Source organism: Phalacrocorax carbo, chromosome 5 (genome assembly GCF_963921805.1).
Source record: "Phalacrocorax carbo chromosome 5, bPhaCar2.1, whole genome shotgun sequence".
Lineage (NCBI taxonomy): Eukaryota > Metazoa > Chordata > Aves > Suliformes > Phalacrocoracidae > Phalacrocorax > Phalacrocorax carbo.
In genome coordinates, this window is record NC_087517.1 from 18,862,749 (window position 1) to 18,888,926 (window position 26,178).

Here is a 26,178-nt window from a genome sequence, read left to right on the forward strand (position 1 = left end):
CCAGCGAGGCGGCCGCCACGGCTAGAGCGCCGCCGCTTACATCCGGTTGCCATGGAGCCCGCCCCAGCGTCCCCCTCCCTCCCTGCCACCCGCCCGCCCGCCCGGCGGGCCCGCGGCCCACGGCCCGCGCCGCTCCCGCCGTCCCCGCCCCGCTCCGCCGGGGAAGCGCCACGCGCCGCCGCCCCACCGGTAAGCAGGGGCGGCCCGGGAGGGGCGGCGGGAGGCCGGGGCCGCAGCGCCGCCCGCCGCCGGTGCGGCGCGGCACGTGTCGGGCGGAGCGCGGTGGCGGGGACGGGGCGCGGCAGCGGGGGCTCTCCTTCTCCGGCGGTGCGAGGTACGGGCCGGGGCTGAGCGAGGAGCGGTGGGTCCTGCTGCTGCCCCTCCGCTGCCCTGGCTGCAGCAGCAGCCCACGGACCCCGCGGGCACGCGTGGCGGGCGCCTCTACTCCGCAGAGCCCGGGCAGCCCCGCCTGGCCGCCCTCACCCGGCCCCGTGTGCAGGGTGCGGCGTGCACAGGGCGCTCCGGTGCAGCAGGGCACGGTGCGGGTCGCGGCGCGCTGCGGGGTGCTGCACCGTGCGTGGTGCGAGGCATGGCATGGTGCAGGGCGGTGCATGGCGTGGGGCACGGTGCATGGCACAGCACGCAGCGCAGTGCCCGGTGCTGGGCGCTGCACAGCGTGGTGCGGTTCCACGCACCGCACCGTACGGGTTGCACGGCATGGCACGGCACAGTGCATGGTGCAGTGCATCCCCTACCCCGCCGGCTGTACATGTGTCTGTCAGAGCTGTCTGTAAGTCTAGTGGAGGGGTGTCTCATTGTCACTGTCTGGCGCTGGTGCTGTGTTCCCGGGTGGGTTTTGTTCCCGTGTGTTTGTGTACGTGTCTGTCAGCCGTCTGAGCTCCGTCCCATACGGTACCTCTGTGAAGGGCCTGTGAAGGGAAAGTCAGGGAATGGAGCAGGTGCTTCAGAAGTGAATGACTACGGTGGTTTATCCAGGCTTGTTCAGCAGGGTAGAGCATTAATTTAAATAATTAAACCTTATAAAATACTTCTTTATCATTAGTTTCAATATAGCCATGTGGTAGAGAGATCCACAGGTCAAACCCTTCATGCCTGAAAACTGTGTGTTTACTGTCTCTGTGTTGCCTTTTCATTCTGGTGTGTGTCCCCCCTGTTTCTCTGCTGTGGCAGGGGAGAAGTAGGGGCTGCACAGCCCACTCCCACTTCATTTGGCTTTGAGGCTGTGACTGTCACAGCAGCATCTGAATGCTTCGGTGTATGCAGCAGCACCCCTCCTGCTCCTTTGCTCCATGGACAGGCTCATCAGTATGTCTTCCCAGGAAAATCTTCCTGGCCTCTAATCCTTCTCCTTTTTGAGCTCTTCCCATCTGTATCTGTCAGCCAGAGCCTCTGCTCCTCCTCTATCCCCAAACCAGCTTTGCCCCTGTGGCTTTATCCCTGTCTTAATATCAAGTTCTTGTCTAGATGCTCTATGGCTAAATTGTTCTCAGCCCAGTGGCCAGGGGATTAGGGAAGAGTTGAGGAGATGGATGCGGGGCCTGATGGCTCTCTCCTTGCCCCCAGAGCTGGGGCAGCCTGCTGTAGCCCTCCTGGTATATCTTTATTGCAAAGGGGCGGCATGAACAGCTTGCCTCTGCCCCTCGAAGACATGCCAGATGTGTTTTTCTCAGCAAAACAGGAAAGTTCCTTCACTGGCACTGGGAAGCAGCCTTGGGGGGGCAGGGGAAACCCTGCTGGAGTCCCTGTTAGCAACATGTGGGAGATGCTGTAGCTGCCAATGTCGCAGGGGGATGCCTGCTTGCTTTCCTTCAGTGTTCGTTTAACCTAGAAGGTCAGTACAAGGTGTGGTGGTGATTTAGGTGAGCCAGTTCTGTTTACTGATGCACTTGCGGAGAGAGCAGGGAGGTGTGAGCACGCACAGGTCGGCAGGCTGTGGATTTTTCTGGCCTCCCTTTGAATCTGGCCTGCTGGCATGACGCTTCTATTACTGAAAATTACTTCTAGTGGGAATGCTGAATCACGTACTCCCAACAACCAGGAGATACAGTAGGATGAAGGTGTAATTCACTCAGTTTTCTTTACTGTTTTCTTTTTTTTTTTTTCTTTCTCCTTTTTTCTTGTGTTTTCCTTATGGCAGCCCAGGCAGTGATGCCAGCAGGCTGGGCACTTCAGCATGATGCTTATTAGTAGAATTCTCCCCGATATTCATTTTAAGTTTCTCTTTTAAATTTTAACCCATTTCTAAGTCCCTTTGTGCAGGGCCACCTGAAAAAAAAAATCTTTAGTCGTGTTTTACACCCTTGAGATCTTTCCAGACTGCTGGCTTGTCCCCTCCCCATCTTAGTCATCCCATATTGTGCTAGACAAATTTAGCTCCTAACCTTTCTTTATAAATCAATCCCTCTGGCCTACTGGCAATTTTTTGTTGCTCTTCTCTGAACTCTGTCTGTTGCGGGTGATAGAAATGCCAGGCCAGATCTGAGTAAGGTGTCCATCCAGCCTTTCTCCAAGAGGTTGCACCAGGTTGCGCAGAGTAAGGGGCAAGTGGCCTCTAGTGGCCAGCCATCAATTAATGCACTGAAAGGGAGCACCAGTGCTCCCAGGCCATGGGCTCTCCCTTCTCGAGAAGGCAGGAGAGCCGGTAGGGTTAGGATTGGAGAACACGCCTCCCATCCTCGCCCCTCTCTCGGCCCCAAAGCGGCGGGCCCCTCCGGCAGCCGTGCCCCAAGCCCCGCCGGCTCAGATAGCCCTGCCAGCTCCAGGCGCCTACGCATTGCATCCTACTTACGCAGGGCGATGGGCAGGGGATTGACAGAAATCCAGTGAGCACCTCGCAGTCCCTCTGAAATTTCAAAGCAGGTCCCAAGGGCTCTCTTACTTTACCACTAATACAACTGTCTTGCCTTTAGCCGTTCAGCAGTGTCCTTAGAGTGACATATTTTCAGCATATTTCAGAATAGGCTGCTTTGGCGGGTAAAGAAAGATTAAGTGCTAGATTTTTCCTCCCTTTTGGCTTTATTTAGGCAGTCAGGCTGTAGTTTTAAACTCGGTGTAACATCTTGCAGAGCTGGAGCCAGCAGAGTTCGTTGCATCCCACAGTTCTCCTGGCTGTGGGTTTCCTCCCACCAGGAGAACTAATTCCCCTGCAAGCCTCTGCCTAACTCCAGACAAACCTGAGCTTGACCTGAAACAAAGCGCATTGTTTCACAACATTGCTGATAGTTTGCAGTTTCCTCTGGAAGCCCCACAAGGCACATTAGTGGCACAGAGGTGGAGCTGAGCATTAGCATTTTTTTTATATATTACCTTTACAATTTTGATAGTTTTTAGGGATTCTACCACTACAGGAGCTGTTGTCCAAAGCCCTGTCATAATGTTACTCCCTGAAGTAGTGCTTGAAACATGTTTTTGCAGGCAGCCTGTAGCTGTGGATGTTCTGTTCCTTGCAAATAGCCAATCCTTGCTTTAACCGTGGCCCTGCAGGACTGCAGAGCTAGGTTCACCCGCCAGCTTTTCCCACTGGAATAAAGCATTCCCTGCCTTCAGTTTCAAATGTGCTGCTGTTTGCTTTCATGGAACGATAACCTGTTCTTGAGTTAAATGCAAAAGGAAATAAAAGCCATGCATTACCCTTTTCTCTATCACATCTCCTACTAAAAAGCAGCTCAGCCTTTGCTTACAGATGATTTCCAGACCTTTCTCCTTTTTTCTTTCTCTCTCAGAAGCCTTTGCTCTATCTTTCTTGGAAAACAGTATGTGAAGTTGAATATTACAGCCTAAGATCTGCAGAGTGGATTGGGTATTTTCATTCTTTTCTGCCCTGTTCCTTATGGCCTGGACTCTGCATTTGCTTTTTAGATGTCTGTCTTGGCAGCATATTTCTTTTGAGCTGTTCAGGTCTCATCGAGGGATTCAATTACTGAAGAGTTCAGTGAGGTGTGTTTGAGGGGTTTCTTCCATTAAGCGTTGCCTTGTTCCTGATAATAAGGAGGGTGGACCCAAGGGACCATGCTTCATCAGTGGTCAGACTAGCTTCTCAAAAACTGGCCTTACAGATGGCCCCAGGGTTTTTGGTTCAAATAAGTTAAATGTGCCTTCAGGTAGGCAGAGTAAGCAGAGACAGTAGTAGCAGCTTGTGGACATCTTCAAAGATAGGGGTGCTGAAGTGGCCTTACTGGTGTCACCTTTAGACCATCTGTTTTGGTGTTTTAGTGGCCTGTCTTGAACAGGACCCATGCTAGATACTTCAATTGAGATAGCAAGAAACCCTGCAGCAGATTGCAAGGGTATAACCTATAATACTCCTTCCAAAGCTTTCATAGCTAGAGAATAGCTTGTTCTGAAAGACGGGGTTAACTCCTCTTAATTTTCTTTGTCATAAATATGGCACTTGTTACTCAGAGAGGTGGCCAAGCTGTCCTCCAGCTTTGCAGTTTTTTCCTCCTCGATGACATCACTGAAAAAAATGTTTTCTTTTGCCAGTTTTGAATTCATTTGTATTCTACCCTTGTGGTTTTAACAAATGTCCCTTTTCTTGTGCTGAGATGAGAACACTTTGCTTATCCCTGTGCCCAAAGCACTGTGTATGTGGTTATATCTTCTCTCCTTCTCCATATGAGTTCAGATGAGCTTTTGGAGTTTGGTATCTTCCCAGTACCAGTCTCTGTGCCATTTCCAACTCTTCCTGGGGTGCAGCCCATGCTGAGCTCAGTCTGCACTGTTGCTGTAGATGATACGACTACAGCTGTTTCTGTGTTAGTCTCCATCCCACTCCTTGTGAACCGTGGCACCTCATTGCCTTCACTTGCAGTTGCATATGGAGCAGAGCACTCCCTCGGGTTGCCTGCAGGGTCTTCTGCGTCCCTCAGCCACGCCGGTGCAGATCTGCAGTCTGAAGTTTGGCCTCTTTCCTTGTAACATGTGTTTTGTGTTTGGTGTTTGAATGCTGAACTGTTTGTCCTTGTGCCATCTCTCTGGCCTGCACAGATCTCTCTGAGGTTCCTCCTGGCTGCTTTGGGATCTGTTCAATCAAACCTAGGTGGCACAGGACCTCTCCACTGCCTGTTCCTGGCATGCCCTCCCAGCACCCAACCTCTCCAACTTTATCCTTCCCTGGCAGTCAGTCACGTCTCAGCTTTGCACAGATGTCCTGGTGGAGAGGTGACTGAGCAGGAGGCCTTTCCTTCTCTCGCACAGCCTGTGCAGGAGCTACATGTAGCCGCTGTCTCGGTCAGCGCCTGCACCCTCCGAGCAGCAGGTCGTTTGAGGAGGACAGGGTCCCACCTGCCTTTGAACTGTTGGAGACAGCGCACAAAGCAGCGTGGGCTGGGCCATTCTCGCCCCCTTGCTGCAGCTTGCCGGGGCACAGCCCTGTCCTAGTGATGCCAGGGATGTTCCCTGAGGGCCAGCGAGGTAACCTCTCTGGGTTAGGAGCCAGGGGGGTTGAGGGCAGTGGCCAGCAGTCTCCCACGACATTCCCTTGTCCTGCCCTCTCTCCACAGGTTATGCCACTCTCCAGGTTTGCTGGGTGCCTGCCGGTGAAAGAGAAGGGTTGATATTTTGCCCAGGCCCTTAGGTCCTGAACCAAAATGGCAGCTGGAGAGTCCCCTCCCATAGGAGATGTCTTCATCGACCTGCAGCAGGTGAGGTGGAAATCCAGCAGCAGCGGGGCTGTTTCTTCCCCGGGGACCACGCTTCTTCCAGGCTGAGTGCGGGACCTGCGTCCTGGCAGCCTGCTGCAGTAGGAGACACAGCCTCTGTTCCCTGGGGACAGGTCTGCATGAAGGGTGCCCCAAGGCTGCCAGGAGCCCACATCCACTCTCCGCACAGACAGAAGACTGTGATCCAGAAACGGCCAGAGGTTGCTCTGTGGGGTCTCTGTGCCTTCACGTTCTGTTGGGTGGGGTAGGCAAGCCGCAGGACGAGCTGGGCAGCTTACAGTTAGACTCTCCCTATTTAGGGGGACACCTGTGCTTGGTGAGAGGAAAAGCAGTCTCACCCACAGATACAAAGCTGCTCCCCGGGGCACAGCTGGGAACAGCTGGGGGATGCTGGGAGAGGTACAACTCAGCTAAAGCTGCCTTGCTTCCTCTTTCCAGCCAGCACAGGCAGATTTGTCACAGTCGAGCCTCCTCCTGTTTCCATGGAAACACGGGAGTCCACAACAGCTCCGCACTGGCATTTCAGCTATATTGACGGAAAATTTTACCAGCTGCAGCTGCTCAGGAGGCAGAAAGGACAGGAGTCACCTGGTGATGCTCTTCTCGGAGCGTCTCCACTAGCAAAAAGCAGAGAAGCGCCCACAGCCTGAAACAGGAGGAAAACAGGCAGAAAAGCCTGAAGAAGGCACGCCAAGGGGAGTGGGCTCCCCTAGGAGTACGGAGGGGAGGTGGGAAGGCACAGGGTGGTCACAGACACAAGGGCAGCTCATCAGGGCAGGGATGCTGTTTCCCAGGGGGAAATACAGAGGAGGTCTAAGAAAGGGAGGAATGGCAGACTGGGCAAAGGCCAGAGGACAGCAGTTAGCTGTGAGGAGAGAGAAATTCCAGCTAAACAGAAGCTCTGCATCTCCACTGGTAGGAAAGACTGGCACTGGCATTGTCACTTGATACCTGCTACTCAGGGGAGGTGTGGAGGACCACTAAGGTTTCTCCACAGAGTGCGGCTTGGAGGCTTGCTGGTCTGTCCTGGTTCTTGGTTTTGAGTAGAGTTGTGACTCTAAGTGAGAAACTATGCCCCAGCCCTGTCATGTGGAGCTTGCTGCTCCTCAGCAAGCCCAGCACCATTTTCAGGGCAGGAGGATCCAGAGGGCTGTAGGGGTCTGCAGTGTTTGATTCTTGTCTGGCGATTTCTGTGCAGGGCAGAGATCACGCAGAGAAAGCCTCTCCTGGTGCCGAGGACGATGAGGACTTGGATAAGACTTTGTCAATCGAGAGATTTGGGGACCTGATAAGCAAATCAGCATCAAGCAATCTGGAGAAGCAAAGGCGCAGCTACAGTGAGAGAGATTTTGAATGTATGTAGGTTTGAACCATTGTACCCACTTCCACCCTTGGTGACAACCCTTGCTCAGCCCCACACGCTCTGCAGCCTTGTGCCGGAACCCTGCAGAGCGTGTTAGCATGCTATTCACTTCCTCCCTTCAGAGTGTTCCCAAAGTGCTATGTACACCCAGTTTAGCACCAGTGCCCACGGCCTCTTCCCAGTCTGTTCCCTGTTTTCGCCATCCCCGCAGACATAGCTACTGCCCAGCCAACATGGCAGCATAGCTCAGCCCAGGGTGTTCACTCACCTCCTCACCCGGTGTCGGGGACCTCTGCAGCCACTTCCCCCACATTGAAATTCCCAGTTTGAAACTATTTTTCTTCCATATGGCTGCAAAGAAACATCCAAATATGGCCAGAAGCCAGGCTGTCCTCCCCAGTCTGAAAGCAGATGGCTCCAGTCAGACATGCCTGTGTATTTCTAAATAGCAACCACGAAACCATCAGGCTTATGTGCTCAAAGAAAGGACTCCAAAATAAAAATGGGGTGTGAATTTAAAATGTGGTAGCTATCTCACCTGAAGTCCTCTGATCAACATATTTATTCCTCTAACTGCCCTTCCATGATGAAGGCAATCAGTCTGCCCAAACTCCCTTTGGCTGTAAAATGAGAGTGTGCCCTCAAGAGTGGCCATAAGCTATTCCCTGGTGTAGGTGGGTTGTGTTAGCTTGTAGTAACAGCAGTGAAAGGCAGGAAGAAGAGGCCCCTGGCCAGCAGCCTGCTTGTGTGGTACACAAGTAGCAATGGTTGGGAGAGTTTCCCACTCTCTGGTTCTCCACAGTCAGATACTTCTTATCTTCCAGCTTAGATTTGCTGGGATACAACCTCAGGAACGTTATGTTCCAAGTACCTCACCAGGCTGTTTTCTGCTTGGCCACTCATTTCCAATGGCTGTTGTAAAAGTTTTCCAGTAAAAGTCTATTACTGTAGTGCACCCCAGCTGCTCCTTTCTGCTTGTGTCATTTCTCTACAGAGGCTCCATTCAAATAATGCTTTCCACCTGAGCACACAGTCACTCGTGCACATGGCTGCAAGATGCTACTAGCTTTGCTGTGGGTTGAATACCTGTTCTGTGCTGGTAGGACTTACCTGCTCAGAAGCTCTGCCTGTGTGCACAGGTGTGTGGGTTGGCTTGGAGGACACGGATGATCTGCTTGAGCATGCATGGCAGAAGCTTCTTTGAAAATTTGACTAGAAATTTGTACTGTTTTGGGCATTGTTTTTCTTCTTAATAGGAAAATCCTCCTTTCTTTGTCAGAATCCAGCTTGTTTTCCTCTGAGGTACTGATGTATCCCTCTTATCTAGGGCTATGTCAACACTGGTTGTGAGAAGTTTTATGCAGTTTGTATCCATAAAGCTGGAAGATCTGGTTAGGTCATTAGGCTTGGAAAGATAACATACCAGCCCATGGAGGTGAATGGTCTCTGGGTTTAGAAATGTTTCCTGCCCTATTCAAAGCCAGAAATTCCTAATATGTAGGCTCTTCCTTCTGGGCTCCCTATCCAAGTTATTTTTTCATATCTCTTGTCTCAAATTCACTGAGAAGTGTAATCAAACTTCTAGGACACTGGTTTGGCAATAACTTACAATACAGGCAGGTGGTGCAAGGAAAGGAGCAGGGAAGGATGGCAGGGGCTGGGCACACAGGAGTTGTAGCAGGACAGGGAGGAAGAAGAGGGAGGCATGAAACGTTTTGTGTTTGGGAGAGGTATGTTTTTCCCGCCTCCAGGCTACTTCTGTGGAGACGTGATCAGTTGACACAAGGAGTCCTGAGAGCAGGGGTGAAGAGCAGTGCTCCCCTCTTCTGTGCCATATCAGCCACTTACCATCACTGCCCTTCCCTGCAACCCAAGGCCTTGGTGTCCTTCTGATCTAAAACGTAAACGTTTCTGTCTTGGGCTGATGTGAACAAGAAGAAGGGAAAGATGGGCTATGTCCTCACCAGCAGCTTTGTGCTGTAGAAGGAGCAATGAGTGTACAGTTGGGGCCTTCCTTCTTTCTTCTTACATGAGAAATTTGTGCCTGACCTGTCCATGGCATGCAGAGCAGTGTTCCGTAACAGTGCAGCTGCGGGGCAGGAGAGCCCTTCTGCCAAAACCTGTGAGTGAAATAGGGTACATCTAGTTATGACAAAAAACTAGAGAACACTTGGGAGGAAAAAGTGTTTATAGAGAGCCCAAACTCTTTCCAGTTTGCAGATGTCTGACCATTCACAGTCTCCTCTAATCTTGCCACTAGCCTCTCCTGCCAAACCAGGGGGGTGTGTGAAATATCCCTGCTGTTCCCAAGGGGGGAAACAAGGGAGAAAAGACTTGAGAAACCAAAGGAAAGGAAACATGACAGCAGAACAATGAACCTGCCTGGCTGTCCCAGGGAGAAGGTTACAGCTTCCATTGAAAATGCCCTTTGAAGGTAGTTTTCACTATAAACAGATTTTGCTGCCATGTCACAGGAAAGCTGGGAAGGAACCAAATCAAAACAGACTGGAAACAATTCCTCAGGAAGAGCTGCTGAGCAAAGCCCCCTTGCGAAGTGGCTGGTGCCCCTGTGATTTCAGCTGCTCCGGGTGCAGCCCCAGGATCTGTGCATCCTGCAGACTGTCTATGGGAGGCTTTGTGCCTGCAGATAGACCTGGCAGAAATGGCTTTCCTCTCTCTCGCCGGGAGATGCTGAGCTTACCTTGTTCTCTGCGTGATGCATTATGGTTGTTTTTGAGTGAAGGCTCAGAAATGCCATTAATTTCTTCTCACTCTATAATTCCCACGACACCCAGGTCAAGCCTGTATGAATTTCTCTTTGTAGATTAGTTTAAAGAAAAGTCCTTCTGCCCTGTTTTTTACCCTGGTTTTTAAAAGACGGCCTCCTAATTGAACCTCCATTTCAGAGGCTGGTAGGCACAAGCCCTCATGGCACCTGGGATGTGGACTTAGGTTGCATCTGCACTAAAAGGCTTGGTCTGTGTTTCCTGTTGGTATGCAGGAGGGCCTTGCTGTCAAAGCCTTGAAGGATAAATAAGACACATCTGTTTAACTCAAAGAACACTCTGCAGGAAAGAAATGTTTGTAAAGGGCCCAAATCATGCTTGTTTGAGAATGTGAGAAACGTTTCCCCATGTTTAGGAAGGGGATGGTGCCTCTGGCAGGCCTCCACAGCTCTGCAGAGCCATGTGAATGGCTTTTGGCAGCACTGGGAGAGGAGTTCTGCCTTCCCCTGGGCAGTGGAGCTGTGTTAGGGTGATTTGGCACTGCATGGGGGCAGCCTCCCCAGCCACCCCAGGCTGGACACAGCCTGCCGCATCACTGAAAGAGCTTTGCTATGTCCCTGCGGGCTGGTGGCTCTCCTTGCCCTTCCTGGCCCTTGATCTCCAGACCATGCTGTTTCCTGGAGGGGCGCCTGGCAGGTTCCTCCCAGCCTCTTCCTGCCCCTGACTCTCTTTTTCTCTCTCAGTCCACCGCCGAACCTCACACCACATCCATCATCCCCTTTCCACTCACCTCCCTTCTGCCCTCAAGTTCCAAAAGAGGCCCCCCCGTGCCAGCAGGAGGAAAAAAAGGAGGAGGAAAAAGAAGAAAACCTCAGTACCCCCCTCAGAGGTGACCCCCACCATCCAGGAGGAGGACGAGGAGGGGGGAGAAGAGGAGGAAGAAGAGGAAGAAGAAGAGGAAGAGGGAGAATCTGAGGCAGAGGAGGCCCAGGAGAAAGAGATCTCTGCAGAGTCTGAGGGCGAAGCTCGTGGGAAGGACACGTCCCCTAAGCTGGAGCCCCCAAGCAAACCAAAGGCAAGGCTAGGGCATCCCTACCTGGGCAGGGCTTGGAGGCTGGGGAGGAGGTAGAGGGAGGGTTGATACCAGGGGAATGCCAGGGTGTATGGTCATGGGAGTGTGCTGGTCAGGGGGAAGAGGTTGTATCTGTGTAATATTGTGGGAAGGGTGGTTTTGTCTCTGCGTAGCAGAGATGGGTACTGGAGGACAGTGATAGGTAAGTCATTGCTTGGGGTGGATGCTGTGGAGGGTGTGCATGACCATTTTGGGAGTGTAGGGCCCAGGGGGGGAGATCAATGTGGCTGTTCTTAGGGTGTATAGGATATGGAGGGGCTCAGTATGGCCAGTCCGAAGATATGGGGCAAGTAGGGGAAGTCAGTATGGCCTGTTCTAGGAGGTGAGGACATGGGGAGGATCTGCACCTCAGGGACTGGGGCAAAGGCTGCCTGCCTAGGCTCTTGCTGTCAGGACTGTTGTCTCTGCAGTTCACCATCGGCAGCGATGAGGAGGAGTCCAGCAGCGCTCTGGCCCCTGCGCAGTTCCACGTGGAAGAGGAGTGTGGCATCCTGTCCCCTGTGCCATGCTTCACCGACCTGCTGCAGGACAAGGGCCCTGCCTCCCTCAGCAGGTAGGAGAGTGGTGCTGAGCTGCCTGCCACTCTCCCTGGTTTGGTGTCACTGCACTTACGCTGTCCCTGGGGGTATTAGCTGTGCCCAGCCTAAACTCACCTGCTGAGCCAGGGGGGACATGGGGCCTGGAGAGGGAGTGACTGAGCAACACGGCTGGTCCCTGGTGGGACAGTCACTCCCTGGGACTCTGTAACCTCCTTGGGTCCATGGGATCCCCAGGGTGCCGGTTTGGGAGCACTGGCTGGGCTGCACACATGGAGAACCCTCCCTCCCAGCTAACTTGAACTGCTGTGCTGACCTGCAGGCTGGGAAGCCCCAAGAGGCTCGGCTGAGACAGATGGCCATGAGGCCATTGACTCAGAGGTGGGCCCCCAAGCTAATCCCACTCTGCAGTGGGGGAAAGGAGCAGAAGGGGCAACCTTTAAGTGTTAGGCCAGGTGACTCCTGGCTCTACTCCTTCTCAGGGACTTGTTGGTCAGGGCTAGGCCAAGGGACCTCAGCCCCTGAGAGGGACTAGTGCCCATCCTCACTCATCTCATTTGCTGCCATCCATCTTTTTGGTTCCTACAGCCTCCCTGGGCCTCGGGAACGCCTGTCTCGTGGGTGGGAGAAGCGCAAGCCCTGGGGCCAGGTGGCAAGCGGACAACGGGTTACCTATGACTTGAAGGAGAGGATGTGCATTGGCAGCATGACCACGCTGGAGAGCGCGGCGTACCAGCGCGTCCCCACGGATGAGGCCGAGGCCCAGATGCTGGCGTCTGCTGACTTGGACGGCATGAAAAGTGAGGCTTTGCAACACTGCCTACGCTGCTAGTGTGCATGTCCCGTGCTTCTCCCTGCTTTGCCCTTTTCCCTAGCAGCTCCAGGCATGGTCTTCAGCCTGCTGCAGGATGTGGTCCTCACCTCCCTATCCCCCAGACCCTGCTGTTCCAGCCCTGGCTCTTCTCTGTCAGCTTTGCAGTGTCCACAGTGCCGGTCCCCATGTTTCCAGCACCTCTACTCACACCCACCCCACAGATGCTTGCTCTTCCACCTGTCCCGCTGCCCTCTCTGGTTCAGGGCTCCCTGTGTTTCCCTGAGACCCAGCTCTCTCCTCTCCTGACACACTTTCCCAGTGATCAGCCCTCTGTGCGACACACCAGCTCTGGCATCGCAGAAAACCTGAGGTGAGGAGCCTCTCCTCTCTGCTCTCCTGGCAGAGAGGCAGCTGCCCCCTCCGGAGTGCCTTGGAGGGGGACTGCCCCTGTGCACTGCGTGAGGGCAGACAGAAGAGACGTCATGGAAATGCACGCTCTGGGCCTGAGGACATGGAGAATTCAATAGGTTGCTCTGCAGGCTGGAGAGGGAGGGAGACACCAGAGGGGAGTGAGGGAGAGAAGCAGTGCTGCACGCACAGCTTGGCTGTCCCCGGGCCACCGGCGCTGTGTCCTTGGGCAGCCGACACAAGACTCCACGGCAGAGTGAGGATCCTGCTCCCGAGGAGCTGGTGGGGCAGCCCCCCACAAAAGCATCCCTGGGTGGAGCCAGCCTTCCCGGGACCTCGTCAGTCCCTAGGGGCTGCTACAGCCGGCACCTTCATGCCCTGTGAGGAGGGGAACGAGGCACTGGGGCTGGCCCTGGGGCTGTGCTGAAGCCCCTCCAGGGCAGCTTGCTTTCTGCACGTCAGCCTGGCTACCTCAACCCCTCTGAAGGCGAGTGGCTCATGGAACATGACCTCTGACCTTCGCAAGGACAAAATGACAACCCTTCAAGAGGGAGAGGAGACAGCAAAGGATTCGGAGGCGGGCAGCAGCCCAGAGGTAGCAATAAGCACCTGCATTCGCAACTCGCTCAGCTATGAAGACTTTGATGAATTTGCCTTCAATTTTGAAGACTATGATTTATGGGAGGCCATCAGAAACCATCTGGGCTACCCAGGCGGGGAGCCCACCTGTAAGTACTGGAGCAGTGACCCCATGCTTGCATAGATCAGCGCCCCTGGCTAAAGTGTGTATCCCCCACCCTGCGTTTGCTGTCTGCCCTCTCTGTGTCAGGTTGGTCTTCTGGTTTAGAGGAGGTATGGTCTGCCCCTCTGTGTGCCTGGGGCCACTGGAGGAGCTGTCTGGTGTCTGTGTATCTGTCCAAGGTCTTTGTACAGATCTGTGTTGTAGTGCTGAGGTGCTTCCCTCTGTGTGTCTCGCTTGAGCAGTTCTGGAGGCAGCTGCATCTTGCTGTTTGTGCTTATCAGGATGTGGCCCATGCCACGGCCAGAGAAAATGCAGCTGCTCCGAGGTGTGTATAAGGACAGAGACATTTCCCCTTCCATCTGTGACACAAGGTGACAGTGTGCTGCTGCTCTGTTTGCTGGAATTTGAGCTGAGCTGCAGATCTGACAGCAGCGTTGGGTATCAGGTTCTCGGCTCTGCACCATAGCCTAATGCCCAGAGGGAAAAATAACCTAGTCCCTGTGTCTGCAGGCTTGAGCGTGGCTGTGAAACTAGCTAATGGCAGACTGGCCGCGGTGCCTGGAAGGGGGAAAAGAGGAAGGAAGCGAGAGTGGGAAAAGCAAGGAAGGAGAGAATAGGAATCCAGAGAGAGAAGATCGTCTTTCTGTTCTCCACATCTGTTTCCAAACCTGCTCATCTCTTGAGCTGGGTCTCTGGGCTGTCCTTGGGACCGCACAGAAACCGGAGCCTCACTCCCACCTACACAAGTGGTACTTCCTCAGCAGATGGTGGTAACTCACAGTTAAAAGGTGGCTTTTCATGGCAGTCTGGGAGTGACACTGTTCATATCCATAGCTGTGTGACAGCTGCCCAAATGTCCTCACCCAGATCGTGGTCTAATTTTTTCAAGGGATTTTAGGAGCGCACACAGGAGGGTGCCGTGGCCCCAGAACTAGCCCACTTACTGGCTTTGCATGCAGGGGTGGTGAGGCAGCGTGCTTGCAACAGGGACTGAGGACACCTTGGTTCAGTTTCTGGCTCTGCTACAGCCTCTCTGTGTGATCTCAGGCAAAACACTCAATGTCCCCTGCCTCCCAGTCCTAGCATCATGTTCGTTTTCTCAGCTGGTCCATCGTTACAACGCTTCAGGGAAGAAATGTCTCTCCATGTGCTTCTGCAGGGACCAGCAACTGGGGATTTGCTTCTGGCTGGGTCTGCTACCTGTTACTGTAAATTGATAGGCAGTATAATAGCAGCAAAGTTCAAAATAGAAACCTGGAGTAAATTGGTTCCATCAGCTGTCCTGAGCTGAGCAAACTGTACATTAAAAGTGTGAGAAGTTGCACCAAGTTCATCCGGGAAAGGATGGCTATTCTTGGGAAGGTAGAAGGGGCAGATCACTTCTGCAAGGTGTGATATGCGTCACTTATAAAGTAGGGAAATTTTGCTTGCTAGCAGTTAACACATTTATTGATTGCTACAGCTAATAATGCAGGTGCTTGAAATAGGATGTACTGTACAGTCAACTCTTAATTATTTCTGCACAATGAATTCACACTGTGGATTAATCCTGCAGAGAGATATGGCAGAGGCAGAGATGGCAGAGACACCGGAGTCAGTTCTGTGCAGAGCCAGCTCACATCCAGCCAGTGCCACTTGCTCAGCTATTTACTCCATGGCAGTACCTCTTCCAGGGCCAACCCAGATCCAGAGGAAATTAATAGCTTTTGAGCAGAGTAGGGTCCTTGTTGGACCTGAGCTGGTCTTGTTGCTCTCCTTTTAGTGTTCAGAGCATGGAGGGTGCTGCATCAGGACACCTAGATGGCAGCAGGGGTGAGCTGGGGTCCAGATTTCCCTATCGCATTGAACTCAGCATCAGCCATGAGAGACTTGGGTTCTGTGCAGGGCAAGGGAGTAGCTTTTTTCAGAAGCCAGCAGAGGACTGTGGCTTATTGTAAGTTGATAAGCATTTTGTTTAGTCTAATTTAAAATATTCCAAGACATGGGCTTTCCATCTCTTTTTTTCTTGCTATAACTTAATCATTGTGGTACCTGGGAAGTGTGCACCATCCCTGTGATGCTGGGCTAGCAAGTTGCTCTCTAGTACTGGTACATCTACTTTGATGTCTCTGGGCTTCTTGCCTGAGGACAGAGGGCAATGAAAGGAGGGAAGTGGGAGCTAACACATGAATCGAAGGCAGTCACCCGCTGGGTTGGACTAACTAGCACAGTCACTCTGTGGGAAGGCTTTAACCAGTGCAAAGTCATATTTGCCATCTTCAGATTTAAGCTGGCAGAAAACGAACTTGGTCATCCCAAGAAATCTGACAGTTGGAAGCCAACATGGCAAGATCTTCAGGAGGAGACTGTAGGAGATCCTGTGTGGGAGGATGACAAACCAGTTCGTTGTAGTGGAACCACCATAGGAATCATGCTCAGTCCTCAGACATTGTCACTGTCTCGTGCTCTACTCCTGGGAAGCACTGGAGAGGAGGTACAGCAAGAGCTGTCCTTGGCTGCTTCATCTCACCCTGGGGAGTTTGGCTTCAAGCAAGGAGGGCAGAGCTATGCCCTGGGCACATTACCCTTTGGTCTCAGTCTGAGGTCCTGTCCTGGGTAAGGACCGTAGACATAGGTGCTCTCTTCAGCTTGACTTTCATTTGGGGGAAGCACTGATCTAATGGGACACAGAAGGGCTCTCTGTAGAGCAGTCAGAAGCACCTCAGCTGGGCTCTGCATGGGATTCCCAAAGCCAGTGGCCTCTTCCAAAATTAAGCCCATTCTCCTCCTATGAGTTGTCTCGCACAGCTGGCATCTCAGTGGCCACAAGTGCTGCCAAGGGAGAGCAGCAAAGTGGATTGCTCCTTTCTTCTGTAGGGCTCTGGAGGTGTGCCTTCACCGGCTTGCTCTGAGCCTGCAGCACTCCGGCTCCTGTCCCTGTCAGCAAGTGTGGGAGTCACTGGAGATGCTGGCAGGAAACCTGGCTCCTTTCATTTTATCTGTCCTCCAGGCATTTGGTGGCTGAGGGTGAACACCTGTGTGTGCTTTCTAGGGCTGTTGCTGAAGAGCACTGCGTGGAAGGTTGTCATTGCCATGTGGGGGAGACTTGCCGTGTTCTGGGTGTATACTCTGTCTTCCTGGGTAGAGCATCCTCTGGCCCTCTTCTTCTAGGGACATGATGAGAATGAGTCCCAGGGCCCATGGGAGAATCAGAAGCTGCAGGGGTTGGAGCAAAGGTGCCAGATCCCAAGATCATCTGCCTGGTCACCTGTTTTTTTATGGACGAATCCACACCAAGTGCAACGAAGCGCCTGCCATGCATACAGGAATTGAGAAATCCATGCAAAAGTCCGAGGAAGCCCCACACGTGCCTGGCTCCCAGAAACCTTCCTAGCAGTGGGCAGTTTTTGGCTCCTATCGACATTGCAGTGCAATAAGTGGAACAGGGAGGAGTCCAGCCATCAGCAGGATATGCATCAGCAGGGCAGCCAATGGGGGAAAATGGCCTGAGGCTCAATATTGATTAATTTTATATTTAATTTAGCGACCCAGATTTCCAAGAAGCAAGGCCATGGCATGCCTGGCCTGATGCTGGGCTGTGTCTTTCCATGCCAGAGATTCATAGATATTTTCCTGCAACATCAAAGAGACCCCTTGGCCATCAAGCCTAGTGCTTTTCACTACTTCTCATGCCCTGAGAGCTGTGGGTGTTGAAGCCAAGAGCAAAAAGGTACATGGAGACTGAACATTCATCCCACCCAATGGAGAGCTGCCCTTGGTCCCCCAGGGAGAAGACCTTGGCTTTGCCTTACAGGCAGGGCTAGCAAGTCTTGATGGACCGAAGCTGAGCAAAACCCCTGACTCCGTGATCTACCTGAGGTAGCCTGCCCATCCTGGAGCGGGGCTCTGAGGCTTTCTCCATCCTCTTGGCTGTCTGTGCTGAGGAAGATACACTTGCTGTCTCTGGGTAGTGTCCAGAAAACCTACTCTCCATGGCAGGCTGTTGCCCAAGTGCTGTTTCTCTGCATTGCGGAAGGGGCTGGCACAGTTGTGGCCAGGTTTTGGTGGGTGCTGGCTAGCCAACAGCACTGGAAACTTGGTGATGGGTCTGTAATGCAGCCTCAACAGCCTCTCTGGAGGCTTCAGGAAGCTTTGATTCAGCCAGCCGAACTCTGTAACAGACCTTTCAGAGGGCATTACAGCAGCACTGCAGATCATCTAGATACAGCGATAGCTGGTGTTAACTGCCCAGCCTCCATGCCAGCCTCGAACTGCACTGTTATCCTACAGTCTCACTGCGCAATTAAATAAAACAGTCATTGATATTTCCATGTGTCTCCCAGAGCAGCAGCTAAATATCCTTCCCCTTCAGTGTCCTTTATGCTTACTGAGCACCAGGCCTTTCTCCAGTGGGAGAAATGAGCCCCAGCCAGGTCCCTGCCTGTGCTGTCTGGGTGCAGAGCTGTGCAGACAAGGCTTCAGATTGCTTTTCATTGAGGAAGTATGGGAATGGTTCATGCCCCACTTACTCAGGTACCAAGAATAAAAGCTTTTGCAATGATGCTTCAGTGTATGCATAGCCTGGGAGGAAGCCTTCTTGAAGGAATTATCTGTCAGATGTCTGGAAGAGGTGAAAGTAGGCAGATGAGGCAAGAAGGATCTTCAAAGGCCTGGAGGATGATGGTGAGTGCTCCAGCTGCCAGGGGTTTGCTAGCTTAAGCTAATGAGACAAGGGTGGGCTTGCTGTGTTTCCCTGCCAGACAGTGTGTTTCCACTAGACACACTGGTGGTCTTTTTCCTTTCCCATGTCTTCAGGCCACCGTTTTGAAGATAACCCTGGTGTGAGGAGGCATCTGATGAAAAAACCATCTCGGAGTCAGATCACCAGAACAAGCAAAAAATTAACATCAACTCCATCTGTGAAGAAAAAGAAGAAGAAGAAGAAGCTGGATAGAAAGCCCCATGAGGTATCCATGTGCTGTCCTCCCACACTTGTTCAGGAGCAATAAATCAGGACTAGAAACAGGCACTTTATAAAGTCATAAATGTGGTTTCAGTAGACTTAATTCTTTGCATGACCTTGGGGGTGACATTTTGAGCTCTTATCCATTATCATGAGGGCTGAAAATACACTTTTTTTCCAATAAAAGCAGAGATTTCTTTGAAATCACAAAGCTTCGACCTTAGGAAAGACATTAAAAAGTCACAGAAGTGGTAGTGCTGTTGTGGCAGCACAGTAACGTCACTGTCTCTCGTAAGTGTTGGAAATTTGGGGGGAAATCAAGAAGCAGGCAGAGAGCAGAATTGCCAGTTTGGAAGAGGGGTGCAGCACAGCATCATTCTCTCTCCTCTGCCCACGCCATCTGACTTGGAGCTCTCTGCTGCTCCATGTGCTGATGGAAGCTCCTGCCATGCTGCCAGTGATACTTGTTCTGGCTGCTTCTGTTCACCAAACCTCTGGTTAACTAAGGCAGGTTTTCTCAGGCAGTGTTTTAGAGCAAGTGGTAGCTTGAGAACAAACCTGAGGTTTTCCATGTATTGTTGATAGAGCAGTATGTGTCAGGGGGAGTCTCATGTCCTCACTGTAATTTGCACTAGGTGTTTGTGGAGCTGAACGAGCTGGTGGTGGATAAGAACCAGGAGATGCACTGGAGGGAGACGGCCCGCTGGATCAAGTTTGAGGAGGATGTGGAGGAGGACACAGCAAGGTGGGGGAAACCCCACGTGGCTTCACTGTCCTTCCGCAGCCTGTTGGAGCTCAGGAAGACGATTGCCCACGGTGAGTCAGAAACTGTGGGCCAGGGTTTGTGTCTTGCTCTGGGACAGGTTTTGCAGGACAGCTTCTGTCACTGTTTGGCCCCTCACTAGAGACACTCCAACAGTGTCTGTGTCCAGGCTTCGTCTAGGGTCTGCAGAGACAAACTGTCCTGCAGCCCATTTGCCAGGGTTTGCATTAGCCCAAGGGTGCCTGTGTTGGTTCCTTGCCGTGCTTTGCTGCTCTCAGGCACATGGCAGCTGTGACACCCAGCGGTGCCTGGGCCTGCAGTTCTTTGACCCATGTTTGGTGTGAAGGATCAAGTTTGGTCAGGGTGGGAGACCAAAACAAGACTGAGGAACCAGAGCTACTAGTGCCTCTTGGAGCTTTTGGATTTTCTTGGGACAAGGGTTTGCACAGATGACATGGGACATCTGGACTTGGGGCATTTCTCAACTGAGAGAATCTGTACCCCAACCAAAGCCTTGCTCCTGGTGGGACGGCTGTTTTCCCAGACTGTGCGTGCGGCAGGGAGCGCTGCACACTAGGATCAGGGCTTTTCCCCCTTCTGCTGGCAGGTGCTGTCCTCCTTGACCTGGAGCAGACTACACTGCCTGGCATTGCTCACCTCATGGTGGAGACCATGATAATCTCTGACCAGATCAGAGCAGAGGACCGAGCCAATGTGCTGCGCGCCCTGCTGCTGAAGCACAGGTGGGTGGTACATGACCAAGGGCTGCTGGGGCTCAGGGGTTGTCTGTGAGCCCCAGGTGGCACAGAAGCAGGTCCCCTCATGGCTGCTGCTTTTCCCCTCAGCCACCCCAATGATGAGAAGGAGGGCTTCTTCCCAAGGAACCACTCCAGCTCCAGCATGAACTCAATCGTGGGGAACCACCACCATAACCACACCACCGACACCTGCATGCCCCTCATGGGGGAAGAGCGCATCGAGATGGCTGACCCCAAGACACATGAGACCGAGGGCAAGGAGGTGAGAGTGACATGAGGGGGTTACTGCTTCTTTTTTCCACACCCTGGGGACAACTGTTGGCTGGTGGCAGCCCTTGGTGCCCACCTCTGGACTCCTTCATAGGGGCCTCGTACTTGCAAGGGCTGGGCTCCTCTGGATCACCTGGAGTGCTGGAAATCAGGTCACTGCATTATGATTTCGGGACCTAATTTCAGCCTCGTGCTGTATGCAAATGTCTGCTTGAGCATGCAATGGCAGCAACAGCCCTGGTGCTTGCAGGGTGGCCGTTTGCTGTGAGAGTGCCTTGCCTGTGAAGCAGGGTGTCAGGCGTGCAGTCGAGGCAATCCTGGCTGCAGATATACCAGAGGGGTACAAGTCTGTGTAGGGATACCAAGGCATGGGAACTCCACCCTTACTTGTTTGTATTCTTTCCCAGCAGAAAAACCCACATCTCCATAACTCTGAGGGCCACCGTAAATACCTGAAGCTGATGGAGAAGATCCCTGAAGATGCAGAGGCCACAGTGGTCCTTGTGGGTAAGAGGCAGGATGTAAAGTCCCCTGGAGCCAAAGAGAGCAGTTCAGATCCTTGTCAGGCTCCAGCTGTCTGTGCCCTACCTCCTGAGGAGTATTTCATCATCTTGCCCATGTTCCCAAAGTTCAACTGGGGAGGCAGCCTTGTATGCTCTGTCCTTTGGTGACAACGCATGTTTTGGTTGTCTGTGGTAAATGTCAGGGGTGCTTGGTAGTTCCTTTCCTAGATCTAGAGGTTGATAGACACTGCTGCTGGGAGCTGGGGCCCAGATTAGAGGAGAAAGACCCACCAGGCTCACCAGAACATCCCATTTTGCAGCTCCAAAGTGGGTAAGTGGTGCCCAAGGGACTGATGGCCAGGCACTGGCTGCTATCAGGCCTCACACTGTCCTTTGACCATCACTGCCCCCCGTCTGGCCTCTTCACACCTCGCCAGCAGCTGGACCCTGCCCGGGGCCACTGTTGGTTGCTGGCTGTGTGTGCCAGGGAGCTTTGAGTTTATGGAAGCCAGGCCTGGCTGGTGGCAAGTCTCAGGTATTGGCCATAGCACTGCCAGGAGGTATTTCTCTGTACCAGAGGGCTGTGAACAGGCAGGCTCAAGCATCAGCGGGCTTGGTGCCTTCTGACCGCAAGACTAGTCCTTCTCAGCACTTCGCTGGCATTAACACCTCAGCAAACATAGCTACATTACAAGCAAAGGAAATGTCATTGCCCATCCACTAGGTTAAAAGTTCAGGCAAAGAGGCTTGGCAGCTCAACCAAGCTGATACTTAACCACGATGAGGCCAAATCAGCTTCATAAATGCACTTTGAATACTCAGATAACTAAACACTGGCCATTTCTGAGGTAAGGCTGTGTTTTGGGATTCACTTGGCTGCTCAGGTGGCCCAGATTTGCCAGTCTAACACAGAACACAGCTCTCTGCTGGATGCAGATGGCAGAAAGATCAGTAATAATGCCAGAGAAATACAAGTATTCAATAAACATTTGTGTTCGGTATGGGAAGGAAGCGGCTGGTGTGCCGGAGGATGCGGGAGTACTTCCCAATCTGTTAGGAACCAAAGAGGCTGCCAAGCATTGGTGAGATGAGGACATTGTAAAACAAACTGTGCAGTTTGTACCTATGAGTCTTTAGAGAACTGGCTCATTTTCATCTGAAAAAAAAAAGTCTAAGAATACAGGGAACATACAAGAAAAACAGAAGAAAGCTCATAGCATCCATGCTCAAGAAGGGAAGGACAGCGATCCAGTACCTATAGGCTGCTTAACCTGACATCCTTCCTGGCCAACATAATGGCAGAGCTAATATGGGATTCAATTAATAAAGAGCTAAAGGATAAGAATGTAATTATTGCCAAGCAGTGAGGTTTATGGGAAATAGGTCATGTCAAGCAAACCTGATTTAATTCTTTGATGAGATTAGAAGTTTGTTTGATAAAAGTAACATTTAAGAGACTTCCTTCCATAAGGCAGTGGCTTAGTGGAAAACAACTGTCTGATTTAAAATTAGCCCCTTGTAGTGTAAGTAGAGCCCATCTGTAAGAGATTAAGAATGGCCTGATTGGGAAGCCAAAGAAAGTAGCACTGCTTGGGAATGATCAGTAAAGAGGGGACTTAGAGCAGTCCTTGGCATGAAGCTCAATGCTGTGTCAGTGGTGCGGAGACAAGTACAGGACTGCAGGGCTCGTGGGAACCCCCAAAAACCCTGTTTCCACTGTTAAAGGCAGCCCAGTACAGCTCACCTCAAAGATTAACTCTGCTCAAAACGTTGCCTCCTCATAGGTTGTGTGCAGTTCCTGGAGCAGCCAACTATGGCCTTCGTCCGACTAAATGAGGCAGTCTTCCTGGAATCTGTCTTGGAGGTCCCAATTCCTGTCAGATTCATCTTTGTGCTGCTGGGACCGAGCCAAGCCAGCATGGACTACCATGAAATTGGCCGCTCTATCTCCACCCTCATGTCTGACAAGGTGAGGAGTTGAGGGGTAGTGGTGCTTGCACAGGTGAGGGAGCTTCAGCAGCAACTCAGAAGTCAGTCCTGGTACAAGAGTGCCAAGAGACGCTGTGCAAAGGCCCAGGTGGGCCGGGCAGATGTGAGCACCTGGGGTTTAAGAGCAGCCTGGCCTGACCAAGGAAGGATGCTCCAATACAGAAGGAAGAGTAGGACAAACACTTGGCTGGGACAGAGAGTGCTCGGCTGGGTAAAGAAAGGGACCGTACGTAAAAGCAGGAGCAAAGGACTGCCCAAGGTTAGAGGAGTTGTGTTCAGTTGATGTTTCACAGAGAGGAGTGGAGCCTGTGACAATGACGTCTGGCCCAGGCCACACTGACAAAAAGATCCAGCAATGCTTGGGGACTTTTGTCAGATGTTTGGATGAAGCTTTCTGAGTCCCATGGCTGGGACATCCATGCAGAGGAGCACATCCATTCAGGAGGAGAGATGAGGAGGCAGGAAGGTTTTTCTGCCAAGCATGTGCACTGCTAGAAGTCCCCCATCTGGCTAGATGGCAGGAAAGTGAAATTAATTATCCTGGTAAGGAATTAAAGGGAAAGAAAATACAATCTGAGAATCTGCTGCGTATATCCAGGACAGGAGAATTGGAGGTTCACGGGGTCCTCCTGGCTGGTGTCATGTAACTACAACTGAGTAACAAACCTGCCTGTCCTGCCACCAGTGCACAGCTCTCCCTGAACTGGGGACTAAAAGGTCCACTCAGAGCAGGGGGGTTGTGGGCAACAAGGTCTCCCAGCTGTGAAAGATCCCTCCCAGGAGTTGCACAGGGCTCAGCTGAGACTGCTTTTAGCCAGAAGACGTGAGGTGCCATATTCCAACTTCAGGCTGATCTTGCTCATTTGAGCCTCTGCGCCTCTGTTGCTGGAAGATGGCAGCCAGCTGCCACAGCCGGGTCTGGCCATAGCAGGGTTACACAGTGGCTGGCGCCATGAAGAGTATGATATCACTTACAGTTTTAAGCTGTGGCTCCAGGGAGTCTGTGTGCTGCAGGGACCTTAGCTGTCCCCTACCTGCTTTACAGGCTGTTCACTTGTTCATATTCCTCCAGCCCCTTGTCTGCAGGCACATTCCAGAGGCAATGCAGCGCTTCTGCCCATTTGCCAGCACCTCCCTGCCTATCTGCAGTAGTGCTGTCCCCTCATGGTATTCTTGGAGTCCTCTCCTTGTCATCTTGTCCTTGCTGTCAGAAGTATCTCTCTGTCATGGTTTAACCCCAGCCAGCAGCTAAGCACCATACAGCTACTCGCTCACTCCCCTGCCAATGGGATGGGGTAGAGAATTGGAAGAGTAAAAGTCAGAAAACTTGTGGGTTGATGTATGAATGGTTTAATAATAGAAATAAAATTAAGTAAAATAGTACTAGTAATAATAATAATAAAAATAATAATATACAAAGCAAGTGATGCACAATGCAGTTGCTTACCACGGGACAAGTAATGCCCAGCCAGTCCCCAAGCAGCAGTCCCTGCACCCCGGCCAGCTCCCCTCAGCTTATATACTGAGCATGATGTCATATGGTATGGAATAGCCCTTTGGCCAGTTTGGGTCAGCTGTCCTGGCTATGCTTGTTCTGCACCTGGCAGAGCATGGGAAGCTGAAAAGTCCTTGAGTACTGTAAGCACTGCTTAGCAACAACTAAAACATCAGTGTGTTATCAACATTATTCTCATACTAAATCCAAAACACAGCACTATACCAGCTGCTAGGAGGAAACATAACTTTATTCCAGCTGAAACTAGGACACTCCCCTTTTCTGCCTGGTTTCCATTGCATGGCTTCCCTCATGCCGTGGACTCCTATTTTCTCTCCCTCTCCTATGTGGAAACTCCTGAGAGTTTCTTATGCTCCCTGCTCAGGCCCTGGTTCTTGTGCTTTATCTGCAGTGCTTTAGGGCTCCACTAGCTTCTCCTTCAAAACAAACCCAAGATCAGACTAGGAGGACATCTATCTGTTGCAGAGTTGTGATTTTGAGCTGCAGGAATGGGGAAAGTCTTCCATCTCTGTGGTGCCTGGCTTCTGGTACATCTCTGAGCTGGGCTCTGAATGAGAGTTCTTCAGGACCCAGCAATGGCATGCAGAGCTTGTATGGAGAAGGATCTTGGCCTGATGCACCCACAATGATCTGGTGTGAACAGAGGCACAGGCTGGCCAGGTATATCATCTAGCCTGGGGAAAAAGAGGCACCAGACTAGCTGGGAAGCACAGATCTGATTTTGATTGATGGAGAGGTCCCATGAGAGGCAGCCTGTGGTCTGGCAGAGTGTGCAGCTGGCAGAGATGCTGCAGGAGCATGATCTTGGGCAAGACCAGTGGAAAGACCACTGGAAAGGATGGATAGGGAAGGGAGGAGAGATGTAGGATTAAGTGAGGACCATTGGGTAGAAGGACAGGGAGGAGGGATTCAGGAGCGTGGGTCACAGAGTGGCAGTAGTGAGACAAGTAGTGGGTTGAGGGAGCAGGATGTTACTGTATGGTCACAGCAATCATTGTGTTTCCAGGCTGTAGGTAGCTGGGTGCAGTCTTGGTCTAAGCCTTCTTCCTCTCTCTTTTTCCCTGCCCTTCTCAGCACTTCCATGAGGCTGCATACATGGCAGATGACCGTCAAGACCTTCTGAACGCAATCAACGAGTTCTTGGACTGCAGCATTGTTATCCCCCCATCGGAGGTGGAGGGGAAAGACTTGCTCAAATCCATTGCCACCTTCCAGAAGTTGCTGCTGAGGAAGAGGAAGGAGAGGGAGCAGAAGTCCATGAAGGAGGGGGCTGTCCAGGAAGCCAAAGGTCTCTCCACTCACGTTTGGGCAAGAGTTTGTTGCTAGTGCTCTGCATCCCCCAATCACAGAGCCTGGCAGAGGGATGAGAAGGGCCTGGCTCCTGCAGTGGGCAGTGGGAGTGGGGCACAGGGAGGCAGGACAGTGGCTGTGGGTGGCTCGGGCAGCTGCGGGCAGCTGGAAGCAGTGGGATGTGCAGTCGCAGGGGCCCCACCCTGTTAGTGCTGCTGAAGGAGGGTATCCATGAGGTATGGGGGAGAGGGACTGCCCAAGGGCAGACCTGCATTCCCCTGCTCAAGCCCTGCCCTCCGTGCACCCCCAGAGCTGTGTGAAGTGAAAGCTGAGGAGGAAGAGGAGGAAGCTGAGGACGACCCTTTGAAGCGGACCGGGATATTTTTTGGAGGTCTGGTTCGGGACATAAAGCGCAGGTACCCCAAATACCTCAGTGACATCAGAGACGCCTTGCACAGCCAGTGTCTCGCGGCCGTTCTCTTCATCTACTTTGCTGCTCTCTCTCCTGCCATCACCTTCGGGGGACTCCTAGGTAATGGGCCTGCTTTCTGGTCTGCTCTTTGCACGCTGGGACACTGGCTGTGTCTGTGTGATGCTGTGCTGGGGTGGGCTTCAATGCTGCTCACTCGGAGAGCGGCAGCGCTGTGCCTCGGCTGCTGCCTTGTCCCCTCCCTGCCGCTTGGCCTCTCCAGCCTCGGCTCCCTGGGCTCCCTCTGTGCTCCCTGCCCAATGCAGGGGACCTCTG

The 26,178-nt window shown here is 52.4% G+C and overlaps 1 protein-coding gene across 4 annotated transcripts in view; it reads left to right on the forward strand.

The window, feature by feature from the left end:
• Nucleotides 1-40: 40 nt before the first annotated feature.
• SLC4A3 (solute carrier family 4 member 3) overlaps nucleotides 41-26,178 on the forward strand; it is a 35,406-nt gene continuing 9,268 nt past the window's right edge. For 2 of the 4 annotated variants that reach the window (XM_064451430.1, XM_064451434.1), the window contains exons 1-14: nucleotides 41-189; nucleotides 5,523-5,663; nucleotides 6,880-7,036; nucleotides 10,514-10,845; nucleotides 11,313-11,455; nucleotides 12,027-12,238; nucleotides 18,197-18,348; nucleotides 18,980-19,160; nucleotides 19,715-19,850; nucleotides 19,953-20,127; nucleotides 20,543-20,642; nucleotides 22,423-22,607; nucleotides 25,218-25,431; nucleotides 25,744-25,965. In XM_064451430.1, coding sequence (XP_064307500.1) covers nucleotides 5,610-5,663; nucleotides 6,880-7,036; nucleotides 10,514-10,845; nucleotides 11,313-11,455; nucleotides 12,027-12,238; nucleotides 18,197-18,348; nucleotides 18,980-19,160; nucleotides 19,715-19,850; nucleotides 19,953-20,127; nucleotides 20,543-20,642; nucleotides 22,423-22,607; nucleotides 25,218-25,431; nucleotides 25,744-25,965 — 2,263 coding nt within the window. In that variant the 5' untranslated portion in view covers nucleotides 41-189; nucleotides 5,523-5,609. Of the gene's footprint in view, nucleotides 190-277; nucleotides 335-5,522; nucleotides 5,664-6,879; nucleotides 7,037-10,513; nucleotides 10,846-11,312; nucleotides 11,456-12,026; nucleotides 12,239-18,196; nucleotides 18,349-18,979; nucleotides 19,161-19,714; nucleotides 19,851-19,952; nucleotides 20,128-20,542; nucleotides 20,643-22,422; nucleotides 22,608-25,217; nucleotides 25,432-25,743; nucleotides 25,966-26,178 lie in introns of those variants that run through there. The other 2 variants (XM_064451432.1, XM_064451431.1) reach the window with 2 other exon arrangements.